This window comes from Fopius arisanus, unplaced genomic scaffold (genome assembly GCF_000806365.1).
Source record: "Fopius arisanus strain USDA-PBARC FA_bdor unplaced genomic scaffold, ASM80636v1 scaffold00021, whole genome shotgun sequence".
Taxonomy (NCBI): Eukaryota; Metazoa; Arthropoda; class Insecta; order Hymenoptera; family Braconidae; genus Fopius; species Fopius arisanus.
The window spans coordinates 1,044,254-1,057,845 of record NW_011887760.1 but is presented as its reverse complement, the minus strand read 5'-3'; the positions used below and the strand labels follow the sequence as shown (position 1 = coordinate 1,057,845).

Genomic DNA, 13,592 nt, shown 5'->3' with positions numbered 1-13,592 from the left:
ATATATATATATATATATTGTAAATGTGTATCGAAAGAAATTAAAACACCGTTTGTTACAATTGTTTCTGTTATTTTTTTATTCATCGTTGATTTTTATGTGAGAAATAAACAGAAGCTCATTCAATACAATCGTTGCGGGGGTCCCATGGAGGACTTGATGTGCAGGGAACGCACGTTCTGCCAGTGTTTCTTCAGGAGTGACACCAAAAAATTTATGGCAAGATGCACATTCTGCACTAACTCGTCCTCGTTCATGTCCACGTGACCGACAGCTACTGACAAACAGAGTACTTTCTTCATCTGCAGCTTGATAGTGGCTTTCACCTCGTCGATTTTCGCGGTCATTGATTCCTGGTGAGTCAGGAGACCAGGGAATTTTCCGGCTTTATTGAGACCTGGACCAAGCAAACGGGGGATTTGCTTGATGAGGGACTCACTAGCCAAGAAAGCGTCGTATTTCTTTGCTGAAATCATTTTTTTTTCATTAGTTTATTTTGCTGTTCATCAAGTAATAAAAAGATCTCTCATTAACTCAATCTAAAGGATATATCAGGTTTAATAAAAAATTTTATGATTTTTTTTACATTGAGAGATATCAGGTAAATTAACTGGTCACTCCTCATTTTCTACTTGTTTGGAAAATAAAAGAGGAGAAATTTCAAATTATTTCAATTGATCATTTGGAAAATGTATCAACATTGATTGAGGTGCAAAGTAATTTAAAATCAATGCCCACACCCAATGAAGAGTTAATCTCCTTCACATTGACAACCTTCATGGTTTTTCATCGCCATGGAGGTGCTTTTCAGGAAGGTTTTGCTATTATTTGGGATTTGGTCAAGCATTTACCTAGCTTCTTTACGAGCTTCTTGTTCTTATTGAGTTTCTTCAGGGCTTCGGCATCCATGAAGGGAACATTCTGGGCTTTGGCCTCATCACAGTGCTGCTGGTCTCCAAGAATGCAGACTTGCATTTTTGGCCTGGGAATGTTCTTCAACCTATTCAACATCGAAATAATATCGATTCATGATTTCAACACTGTTTAAATATTCTTTGTAACATTGACTTTAACAAGAAAATGAAGAAAAAATCATGCCGAAAACTATGGGATCATAATTTCCACAACATCAATCCACTAGAAAATTATTTGATTTGAAGAAAAAAAAATGTAAAAGAAGATTTTGTAAGAAACTGAGATTACTACAAAAACAACCGTTTCAGATATTGGTGACATTTAACATATTTTTTGAAAACATTTCTCATCGTGTATCGAAAACATGATTTGGTAACAAATAAGAATTTCTCTTGAAATTGCCTGTATTTTCGTATTTGCGAAATATTAGTGAAATAATTAACGGACAGTTAATTATGAAAAGCAAACAAGGGAATATTTGAAAGGTTTTCATCAACTCGAAATTATTTGTTCAGTCGTCCAAAGACTCACCGTCAGGACGCTTCTCAGGACCACAAGGGTCTCTGGTTACGCCTTAAAATTAACGGTAAATACCTCCCCAATATTTAAGACCCTGGGTGAGGGTCCGCCGAGATAAACTCAGCTTCCTGACATTATTCCAAGACAATCAATGTCGATTTAGCATTTTCCAAAAGAAACTGAAGAGCTTCTTTTGGATTTGTATTCTAAATCGAAAAGGAATTCTCAGAGTCAGGTGAGAACATACTTGACGGTTCCGCTGAAACGCTTGTCCTTCTGAGGGTCGTAGTTTTTCAAACCGATTTGGAGTTCCACCGTCTCAAGGAAGTTCCTCTTTTTCTCCTTTGAGTGCGTGAGGAGAGCATTCACGCACTCGTAGAATGTATCACGCGATACTTTGGATCTAAAGTCATTCAAAGAGCAAAATAGTTAATAATTACTGTTGGATAAATAACTCAGAGAATGAGTGAATCCAAAGATATGAACATGAAAATGTAACACTGTAATTCAGGTATATCAATTGTTGGATTAGGTATTGGGAAAATGTATCAACACTGATTGAGGTGCAAAGTAATTGAAAATCAATGCCCACACCCAGTGAAGAATTAATCTCCTTCGCATTGACAACCTTCATTGCTTACCATCGCGATGCAGGTGCTTTTAGGAAGGTTTCTTAAAGTTTTAAGAATCAGTTTTGCTAATTCTTAAAGTCAGTCGACTTGAAAGCTATTAGGAACTGGCTGAGTAAACGAATGAAAAATAAGTTTTGCATATAGCCTCAAAAGACCTTGAACTATGAATTATCTTAGGTAATTATCGCAAAATCCTTCTCTCTACAGCATCTACAATGAAAATACTCATATTCAGCAGATTGTTATAATTAATTGTTGTAATATCGGCATCGGAAGGTCTAACCTCTCAGCCACGTGGCATAAAATTATCAAATTCATGTACCACTATTCCCAATGAAATTATTACTATGAAAGACTATATAAATTATGGAGAAACCTAAATGTTTTGTTTTTTTTTAAGATTTATAGTGTGATCATCACGTCTCGTTAAAATTTTTCGAGCAATTAAGATGCTAAATAAAATGCCATATCGAGTAGAGTAAGTGAATTCCGAAAAGTACATGAATCTGGATTACGTTAATGATTGATGCAGGCGTTTGAAATAATTTGATAATTTTGAGCTAGTATTGGAATTAGAGAATACAAAAAATATCGAGTACTTACGTCATGATGAGCAAAACAGACGGATCGGACTACACGACCGTTCTGGACGAGAGACAAACCGGAAAGAGATTGGCAGTGCTGTAATGGATGCAGATATAGACGAAAGAAGAGAAGAAGAGTCGTGAGCGTGTGAGATTTAGGCGACAGAAAGTTAAACCAGTGATGACAGTGAGGCTGACCAACAATGGTGGCGCTGTCATTCATAGAGTGGCTGCCTCTATCACCATATCGCCCCTTTACGCCAGTTTACGCGGGCTCTTTTATTTGTTTCTATACTTCTTCGACTTCTTCTCACCCTGACCCCCCTAACCACCTGACCCTATTCACCGTTAGCACCGTTAGTAACCTCCGAAACCTCCAAGGAAGATACTCCATCAAATATCTGATGTGAATTAACCGAATTGACCAAATCTCAAGACAATCAATCAAGATATCAAGATATTCAACTTGCCAAGCAAAAACTACATGGTATACTGTTTAATAAGTAATAATTCATGATGGAGTTACTCGAAAATCCATCAATAAAAGTAAAATATCAAAAATGCAAACTACGAGTGAAAAGATGGGAGAGCAATTTTATGGAGCAATACGGGAGGAGACCCAATAAGGTATGAATCAATACAACGATGTGTATTGCACAGTTGCATCTCTCACGTCTTCCTTTCGTACTCTATCATACATATAATTATACATATGACGCGGTTATTAGTAAGTTTCTATTCTTTTGCCTACAGAATGATATAAAAAAAGCAGACTCCACAATAAAAGAATCCTACAAGATGTACTGGAAACTTAAAACCCAGGCGTTGGAAGAAACCCTTTTGGACATTACGTACACAGATGAGATCCAGGCCAACGTATCTGCCAACTCCTTCGCTGACCAACTCGACTCATCTCTTACTTTGGACTCTTCTCTGAGCCTTCCACTAAATACATCTGACAAGTCTGAAACTCCAGAAGCCTCGGGAGGAACAACCTTTGAGAGCTCCCTAAAAAACGTTGAAAACATTGATCCAGAAAAATCCTCAGCACAGAAAGATCCTGTGGAGAACTGTGGAGAACTCTCCAAAAGTGACAATGTTAATATCGATGGGGCCTGGGGCAACCATTTAAACAAAGACCATGAGGTTCCCAAGAATGGCAAAAAACTGCTAGTAGGGAGGTCGTCCTCTTTCCAATTGTCCCAAAAAAAATTTACATCCGGAAGTTTCTCACAAAGAAATCCCAGAAAATCATTAACAATGGCGAAGATAAAATCCAAATCAGATATAAACAAACCAGTTGGTGCCTCCTCATCGTCGAACAATGAAGAATCCTTCCACAGAGAAGAGAAACCGGCATCCGATGGAATATGTGGGGATTCCTTGAAAATAAAGTCATTGGGGATAAAAGTATCTGCTCAACCAGTTAATGCAATTCATCAATTGATGAGTGGTGCTTCAGCAATTGCAGAACGAAAATTGAATCCTGGATGGCTGGAGAGATGTGCTAAGGATGCTGGTCTTGATCCGCTACCGCCTGTCAACCCCCAGAGACTATCAGGCATCAGTGATTCGGGTGTGGAGTCCATGGATACTAGTGTCTTCTCTCCCCCTGAAACTACTCCCTCCATTAGTGCAAATAACTCTACACAGATCTCAGATGATGAAGAGTTCGTCTGTAACAGCGATGATGAAGAGGAGAATCAAAGAAAACGAGTGAGAAATATGAGAAGAACATTGTCTGATAAATCTTTACCAGAACTCAAACGTCGATGTCTTGGTCACTCCCCAGAAGTACAAGCGCCTACCGCCATATTTTCCCACACACTTTCAAGTAACGATTGCGCTGCTAATGGTCCTGAAATTGTAGACCCTGTGCTCAGTAATACTAATGATACCAATTCACGGGAGAAGATTGCTGACGAAAAATTATCCCACAACGATCAAATTGAGAAGAAGATTCCCCCACAAACACAACAACAATCTCCAAAATATTCATCAACATCAGCGCCAAACAAGAAGAAAGTCACCAAAAGATCGAAAAAGGCTGTATCTGATGATGAAGAATATGAAGAACAAATACCTAAACCCAGAAAAACTAGAGTCGCACGTAAGAAACCAATAGTAAAGAAACGTACTGAGTTGTTAAAAGAGAAATCTCGCAGAGTTGGCAAACGATCCACGAGAATTAAAAAAATGGTAGAGTCAGAAGAGGAAGATGAGGAACAAACGGAATCCTCTCTAAACATTCCAATTTACGGAGTGGAAGCTTTGCAAGTGGTTCCCAGATTTGCAGTCCCCCGAGATACAAATGGTGATTTAATTTCCGAATTCTCTCAGACAATAGGAGAATCCACAGCTGCCACAACATTGACGAAAAAATCTAAAAAACTCATGACAGAAAAGGAAAAGCTCGAGGAGAAATTAGCGTCTGGGAAAGCGAATGAGAACTTCGTAAGGATAAATCTGAAAAAGAAGGTATTTGTTCGTGGTAAACGTTCCTTCAATTTCTCTAGATATAGGAAAAATCAGTGGAAACAGAAGAAGAAGGAACTGGCATCGTCTGAGGGGGCATTAGATCTGGCTGATTTAGCTGAGAAAAACACGTGTTTCAAGTGTGGAGCAACTGGTCACATGTCTCGAAAATGTCCTGCGATGAAGAGTGACACATTATTGCCCCTGGAAGAAACAGCAGAAGAAGTTTCAGCCTTCCCTACCCTTGAAGAGGTTGAAAAAATGGCAAAAGAAAAGGCAGCGGATGTTCATGCTACAAGAATGAATTTGCTTCCTAAATGTCCATCAATGTCAAACCCACCTTCACAATCTGTGGAAACTATTGACGATGAATTTTCCTTCGATGAAGACGATTTTAACGATATGGTTGGCCACAAAATCCCCGAGGATCTCGTTGCTAAACTATTACCTCCAGCAACTCGTACAATGGATCCGGTGTATCCAATTTCCACCGCTGGAAAGCTTCAAGAAACCCCCGAAGAAGTATTTGACACTTTAAAAATGTTTGGACATGAGAATTTCCGGCCCGGGCAGGAGAAGGCAATCATGAGAATTTTATCTGGTCAATCGACATTGGTAACATTGTCGACAGGCTCTGGAAAATCTTTGTGTTATCAACTTCCTGCCTACCTCTACTCTAAACGAACTCATTGTATTACCCTTGTGATTTCTCCTCTGGTATCTCTCATGGACGATCAAGTGACAGGAATTCCTTCATTCCTGTCAGCAGCTGCCCTTCACACTGGACAAAGTGAAAAGGTCCGAGAGAAAATAATACAAACTGTTAGAGATGGAAATCTAGATATTTTATTAGTGTCTCCAGAGGCAGTTGTCGCTGGAGAGAAGTCGACAGGTTTTGGCAGTTTATTGAGACAACTTCCACCGATAGCTTTCGCTTGCATTGACGAAGCCCATTGCATTTCCCAATGGTCTCACAACTTCAGACCCTCTTACTTGATGATTTGCCGAGTTCTTTTGGAGAAACTTGGAGTGAAAACAATTTTAGGATTAACTGCCACCGCAACGAGGCACAATGCCCAAAGCATTGTTGAGCATTTGAGAATCCCCGATGGAATGGATGGCGTCATATCTGATATCCCAATGCCAAACAATTTAACTTTAACTGTATCGAAAGATGAAAACAAGGATCAAGCGTTAATATCTTTATTGAAAAGTGAAAGATTCAAAGAATGTGATTCTATTATTATTTATTGTACGAGACGAGACGAATGTTTGAGGATAGCAGGAACCCTACGAATATCTCTACAAGATACAGTTGATAAAAATAAAGAGAAAGGTAATTTTGATCGGAGGAGAAAAGTGTCACAGATTGCAGAGGCATATCACGCAGGTTTAGCTCCAAGTCGACGTAAAGTCATTCAAAAAGCATTCATGAAGGGGGAGACGAGAATTGTAGTGGCTACTGTGGCTTTTGGAATGGGTATTAATAAATCAGACATTAGATCAGTAATCCATTACAATATGCCAAAGAGTTTCGAAGGATATGTCCAGGAGGTTGGAAGAGCTGGAAGAGATAGTTTACCAGCTCATTGTCATCTCTTCTTGAGTCCAACAGAAGAGTCCGATAAGTGGGAACTTCGTCGTCACATATACTCAGACGGGGTAGATCGACACACGATCCGGAAACTTCTGCAGAAGATTTTTATTCCTTGCTCATGTCCTCAATCAAAGTCTAAGAATCGTTGTCCAGGACATGAGGTGGCCATTCCAATTGATGAGACAGTTGCCTCACTCGATATCTCTGAGGAAACTATTTCAACTCTTTTGTGCTATCTTGAGCTACATTCCAAAAAATTCATCACAGTTTTATCCTCGGCTTATTGTACTGCCAAAGTCTCGAGTTATAATGGCCCAAATGCTCTAAAAACGGCAGCTCAATGTTCTCCTCCTCTTGCAATGGCTATTGCTCTCGATGCCAAACGAGGAATTTCTCATGAAAAGAGCTCTCTCATTGAGTTTCCTGTGATAGATGTTGCGGCTGCTATTGGATGGGACAGTGGAGTTGTTAAAAGTCATCTGAAGAATTTAGAATGGAAGACGGTGGAGGGAAGGCCCAAGAGGAGCTGCCTTTCTGTTAAATATGACAAGTTAGGGCTGAGGGTGAGAGCTCCTGGGGATCTCGATGATGCTGAATTGGATGAAGCTCTCGAAACGTTGTATAAGAGAACCCAATCTCAGGAGAAGTCTTCCATACATCAGTTGGAGGTTATATATGAAGCTTTAAATGGAGTCAGTCATGGTTCGGTAAGGGAATGCATGGAGTTGGACGAGGAAAGTCTGAGCAAGTCCGAGAAACTTAAAACAATAATTAGGGAGTACTTTCTATCCAGTACACCGTTCAATCTTTCAGAGATCAACGAGAGTAAAACAATAATTAATGAGTCATCGGTCATATCAGATATTCGAAATTTGATTTCTAGTTATAGGGATAATAATTTTACGGGAAGAGCAGTGGCCAGAATTTTTCATGGAATTCAAAGTCCGAATTATCCCGCTTTTACTTGGAGCAGGTGTAAATTTTGGAGATCACATCTGCAGACAGATTTTAATGCTATTGTTCAAATTGCTACTAGGGAAATTTTAGCATCTAGGTAATAAACAAGGGGAAGTTATTCAAGGTTTTGTAATTGATTGTTTTTAATAGGAAAGTTACGGTTAAAGATATTGTTGACACTTCGTATGATGTTATGACGGAAGGTCAATTTACCATTAATTTGCCACTTATTTTGTAAATATTTTCGAACGAAAAATGTAATTTGATTTATGAAATCATCTTATTTGTCGGAACTTTAGTGAAATGGGAATAACTTCATTTGATAGTTTGTTGTCTTGAAAACGTACTACTCAATATATGATTTTCTACAAATCCACAATAATAAACAAATATACTAATAATTAGTGTGCTAACCAGTAGTTGTGTTACCAAACATTGGTCCACCCGAAACATTCGGATATGACAATTTTTTAAAAACTTGCGCTACTTTTCCCTTGAATTCCCTTTAAAAGTAGGTTGTCACATGGGAATTTTTCGAGTTGGTCACTCGAATTCCTTGGTGGCCCTCTGCTTGGTCCCCCCGACCAGTGGGTAGCACACTACTTTCTTCACGTACTCACACAGAATAGTCCTCTTTTTGTTCTACGATGACGTATTAGAAACCGAAAATTCAATAAAAATCGAATTTCCAATGAATCTTTAATTGTAGTGACTTGAAAGAATGAAATTTTGTAAGTTAGGTGGCGAGGAGACGATAAAGAGAAATAAATTGAATGACCCTTTTTGTAATTTTATAAGGTATTTTTGTCAACGATTTGCTTATTTAATTAATTGAAATATCATTGTAATAGACTCCTACGTAGGCGTATTATATTAATCTAGTAATTTTGCAAATATTTAATTACAATTGAGGGATTAAAAAAATGGTTTTTCCATATGTGTATATATATATTTTTTTCTTTTATAGGAACATTCAGTGATTTCAAATACCAGATGAACTGACAATTATACGTTATTGAAAAATATAAATTTTGACAAATAAAATCTAGTTTTTTAAAACGTTACCATTAGTTTGGCTTACAAAGTGTTACTCCTGAACAGTATAAGAAAACAGTTTTTGTATTCGATATTTGTGATTCGTTGGAGCATAACTCAAAGTTACATTAATTTACAGGTTTCACGTTGGGGGCTGAAAAGGCAGACAGCAACGTACAAAACAAGAAAAATTTTGCATTCGCATTTTCACTAACAAAAATTGTTTAACGACACCATATTACAGGAAAAGACATTAAGAACTCAATACAATTAATGCCATACGTTAAATATTTTGCAGGCCCTCAATTAATTTTAAGATGAAAATCATAATTAAATTTCTAATGACTACGTCTTGATGGTATTCATAGAATAATGTCTATAATTTGGGGGGTTGCGGATGAGTTGGGGTTAACCAAAAAAGTGGGTAGAGGGAGGAAGGGGGGGGTGGACGACTGGCTCGGAGAAGACTACAAAAATAAAAGAGCCTCAACCTTCTATCGGTTGAAAAGGTATCTGAAGTGCAGGGGTGAGGAAGAGAAATTGGTGTACGAGGAGGAAAGGGCCACTCTGCGGAAAATGAAGAAGGACCGACAGGCGGAGTTGGCTAGAGAAAAAAAGGACAGGGTAAGGAGTAGCAGGAACATGGGGGAGCTATGGAAAGCACTGAACAGTTGCAGGGCTAGAGTAGAAAGGCGAGGCGACGCGATCAAGGCCGAGGAATGGGTGAGCTATATGGGAGAACTCCTGGGGGGGGATAGCAGGGGTAGAGAGGAGGACAGGGAGTGGGAAACCTGGGAGGAGTGGTTTGAGGTGGAGGACCTGGATGGGGATATTAGCTATACGGAATTCGGTGGGGCCCTGAGGGGACTCAGGAACGGTAAGGCAGCTGGAGAGGATGGAGTGCCGGGAGAATTCCTGAAACACTTGCCGGAGGAATGGAAGAAGGAGTTATGGGGGATTGTGCAAGAGGGATGGAAGGATGGGACCATCAGGGAAGGATGGCAGGTAGCAAGGATCTTCCCGATACACAAGGGGGGGGATGAAATGGATGTGAAAAATTACAGGGGAATTTCGCTGCTCAATCTCGGGTACAAACTGTTAGCCAGCGTCATGGCTGACAGGCTGAGCGGATATCTGGAAAAAGAAAAGAAACTGAGAGAAAGTCAGGGGGGTTTCCGTAGGAGGAGGGGGACACGGGAACAAGTTTTCATTTTAAATGCCCTAGTTGGGAATAAAATAAAGCACAGGAAGGGGAAGGTATATGCGGCTTTTATCGACCTAAAAGCTGCTTTTGATACGGTGGATCGCGACATGTTGCTGGAAAAGTTATGGAGAAAAGGGATAAGGGCACGTTTCTACGACATGGTCAAGGCAATCTACAACACCACGGAGAATGAAGTTATAACCGGGGAGGGAATTTCGAGCAGATTCGAGACGGGGAGGGGAGTTAGGCAAGGATGCCCACTAAGTCCCATTCTCTTCAACCTGTTTATCGATGACGTCGATGAGAGGTGGGAGAGGAAGGGCGTGGGAGGCGTAGTCGTGGGTGAAGAAAAAGTCTACTGCCTAAAATACGCGGATGACATCGTGATAGTGGCGGAAGATGCGAGGGAGCTGCAAGGCATGCTCAACACGGCAGAGAAATACTTCAGGGAGAACAGACTGGTGATTAATGTTAACAAAACGAAAGTGATGGTTTTCAGAGGAGGGGGTCGAAGGAAGAAAGGGGAGAAATGGCAGGTATACGGGGAGGAAGTGGAGGAGGTGAAGGCCTTCAAATACTTGGGGTACTGGTTCACCACCAGGAACTCATGCGGAGAGCATACACGTAAGATGGCTGGGAAAGGCACCAGAGCGGTGAACGCAGCCTGGGGGGTGGCCACAAGAGCGGGTTTGAATACGCTGAAAAGTAGGCTATACGTGATGAACGTGCTAGGTAAATCGGGAGCGATGTATGGGTCGGAGATTTGGGGATTGGTCCCGAGGGATATGCTGGAAAGGGTCCATGGGAAAATTGTCAAGATGGGGATGGGAGTTCTCAAGTCCACCCCGGGATATTTGTGGAGGGCGGAAAGTGGGAGGGAAGGGCTGGTCATGGAAACCAGGAGAAGAGTTCTGTCCTTCTTATGGGCTGTGAGTAGATCAGAAAAGAAGAGGCTAGCCAGGGTCTGCTTGCAGGAGGAAATCAGAGCTTTGGGCAACGGAAACCCATCGGTGTGGGGAAAGGAGCTGGGACAGGCCCTCAAAGACTGGGAAGGGGAAGAACTCATTGAAATTTTGAAAGGAGGGGAGATAGAACGAAAGGTCTTCTGGGATAAATTGAGAGGATTCATAGAGCGCGGGGTCAATCAGCAACGGGAGTTGGACGACAAGGGAATAGGCGCCTCTAGCTACAACCCGTGGTACAAAAGGCTGAGCAGACAGGACCCTGAAAAGGGGTACTGGAGCTTGAAAGGGGCCTCATGGGGGGACAAGGTGATGTGGGCCAAAATGAGATGCGGAAACATCGGGAGGGCGGGTAATAAGGGTTTCAGGGTCACCAGCTGTAGGCTGTGTGGGGAGGCTCCTGAGGACCTGGAGCACATTGTGCATTGTGAGAAAGTACAAGAGGGCGAATTACGGGACTGGTGGGAGCAGTGGGATGCACTGGGAGTCTCGGGGACTCTGGTGGAGACCCTGGAGGGGGAACCTGTGATGGAGCTGTGCAAGCTAGTTAGGGAATGGGAGAAATTGATGAGGAAAGCGGAAGAGGTTCATCCAGCGATGACCTAGTTTTTTTGCAGGAGGTAAAGGGAGAGGAAACTTGATGGATCCTTAGTAGGAGTACTCTCTGTCAGCCGGCAGGAGGGCGATAAAATGGTCGCGAAACACCGGTTTTTTTTCACACCAGGGGTGGGAGGGTCTGCAGCCAACTGCCAGCCTTTCTTCGCCTCTAAGTCCCCAGACTCCAACAGAAGGAAAAAGTCTTCGAGCAGGGGCACTATCTCTACTAGCTTAAGCCGTTGTAAAACTCCTTAAAACCTGTTATTATATTTGTTCATTATTGTAAAGGATATTGTATAACTGTTAGCCTTATGGCTTCATATTTTATATTTTTCATACTCCATATTTCCTTATTTGATAGTCTATAAGTGGGGAAGCAGGGAAGGGAACAAAGTGTAAAAGCCCGAAAGGGTATACATGCTGAATAAATATACTACTATGTCTATAATTTCTTATTTCTACCGCTATACATTTTTTCATCCATTATTATAAAATGAAATATTAATTTATCAACTCTCTAAAACTAATTGAATTTTCATTGAAGACTTTTTAACTTAATTTTTTTCAACCTGCATAAAATTATGTAGCACTTTCTACAATACAGCCATCATATTGAATGAACCGTTTTACTTTTTTTTTTAAATTAGCATAAATAGTAAATTTACGTGACAGCTCTTTTCATGTAATGACATTGCTTGAGAAATTTGTGCATTCTTATTTGTTGCATCTTACCGACTTTATCCATCCGAGTTTCATACTGACACAGTGCACAAAATTCTGAAGTAATTCCATAAAAAGGCGATCGAAATTCCACATCCGAGTCCCTCAATGACTTATTTTTGTAGTGTGTCCATCGATGGAATAGTACTTCGAAAACCGTGAGGCCAAGTGCAAACCATCTGCAGTAAAATATTGCAGGAAGAAAAAGGAAAACTGGATTTGTCTGCGCAAAGGAGGTGCCTTCTGGTAGAGGATCAGCAAGACCTTGTTTTTTATTTTTAGCATTTTCCTTTGATGATAGCTCCTCCTTGATTTTCCTTGGGATCTACACACAATTTCAACATATATATCCATCAATACTAATCACTGCAAAAAATTGTTTAGGTCAAGTCGTCATTCTAATGAATTTTTTTTTGATCATATAAGCTTATCAAGACCTTGTTTATCGTTTTACCCTACAAAAAAAAACAAAGTCTACCATTTTCTATAGTAGGTCATTTCAGTGGCGAAAATGTATCGTTTGAATCATCCGAATTATTTATTTATTTTGAGAGTTGAATTATCATAGAATGACGACAGGGAATAATGCACTTAATAATTTAAAAAAAGAACACTACAGACTTAAATCCAGCAATGATATACAATTTTTGTTATCCAAGAGCAATTATCATTTAATCAGGTTTGATATTGGTAAATAAGATATCAGTCCTTTGTCTTATTAGTGTTCCCTCAGTTATAAAAAATAAACTCTTACCTGAAATGGAACTCTTCTCTTAGTACTTGTCCCTCCAACATCAACCTCTGGTTCTCCAGTTTCTGCATCATTAGTCGAACTGATAATTTTTTTATTGATTAAGTCAGTATCATCATCGTCTACAGATGAGAAAAGACTCTCTCCAGTCTCCTTATCGATAAAAATAAACTGTTCCATGGCACTCGATGTTTTTCATACGACGTATGTAAAAACAGAAAATTGTATCCGATTATAAGAGTTGAATAATTCCTATGGTAATCAACTTGTAGTTGGTGTCACTCAGGTCACTTCCCGGATGTCTTGATTCTTTGGATCGGTGTTTTAATAAAGCCCAGAGTAAACATCAAATCAAAGAGTAGCATCTACCTGAGAAATTAGTGATTACGTTGTATTCCGCGTGATTATTATTTTTTTCCTTGACTATCTTCCTGAAGGTGTCATGGATTTCTTCTATGAGGAATGTTTCAGCTGGCTCTTTACTAAATTCACACGATCGATCACCTCTTCAACTAGATAACTGGATAAACCATGCAAACAAAAATGTAAAATCTAAAGATTCATTTGTTGTTTTATCATTTAATTCACTTGACAGATGACAGAGAAATGCTGCAAGTGTCGATGCCTGGGGATGTACATACTGA

The 13,592-nt window shown here is 40.0% G+C and overlaps 3 protein-coding genes across 3 annotated transcripts; 1 reads left to right on the top strand and 2 right to left on the bottom strand.

Annotated features, from left to right (window-relative positions):
- Positions 1-55: 55 nt before the first annotated feature.
- LOC105264472 (60S ribosomal protein L10a) lies at positions 56-2,764 on the bottom strand. The gene is made up of 4 exons (XM_011301353.1): positions 2,670-2,764; positions 1,682-1,837; positions 852-1,000; positions 56-466 (listed from the first exon to the last, which is right to left on the bottom strand). The coding sequence occupies exons 1-4, from the start codon at positions 2,672-2,674 to the stop codon at positions 123-125; spliced, it is 654 nt and encodes a 217-aa protein (XP_011299655.1). The 5' UTR covers positions 2,675-2,764; the 3' UTR covers positions 56-122.
- Positions 2,765-2,977: 213 nt separating this feature from the next.
- RecQ4 (RecQ4 helicase) lies at positions 2,978-8,743 on the top strand. The gene is made up of 2 exons (XM_011301352.1): positions 2,978-3,277; positions 3,404-8,743. Exons 1-2 carry the CDS (start codon positions 3,164-3,166, stop codon positions 7,778-7,780), a joined length of 4,491 nt encoding a protein of 1,496 aa, XP_011299654.1. The 5' UTR covers positions 2,978-3,163; the 3' UTR covers positions 7,781-8,743.
- A 3,364-nt stretch (positions 8,744-12,107) lies between these two features.
- On the bottom strand, positions 12,108-13,592 carry LOC105264469 (uncharacterized). Its single transcript, XM_011301351.1, has 2 exons — positions 12,952-13,592; positions 12,108-12,522 (listed from the first exon to the last, which is right to left on the bottom strand). The coding sequence occupies exons 1-2, from the start codon at positions 13,126-13,128 to the stop codon at positions 12,139-12,141; spliced, it is 561 nt and encodes a 186-aa protein (XP_011299653.1). The 5' UTR covers positions 13,129-13,592; the 3' UTR covers positions 12,108-12,138.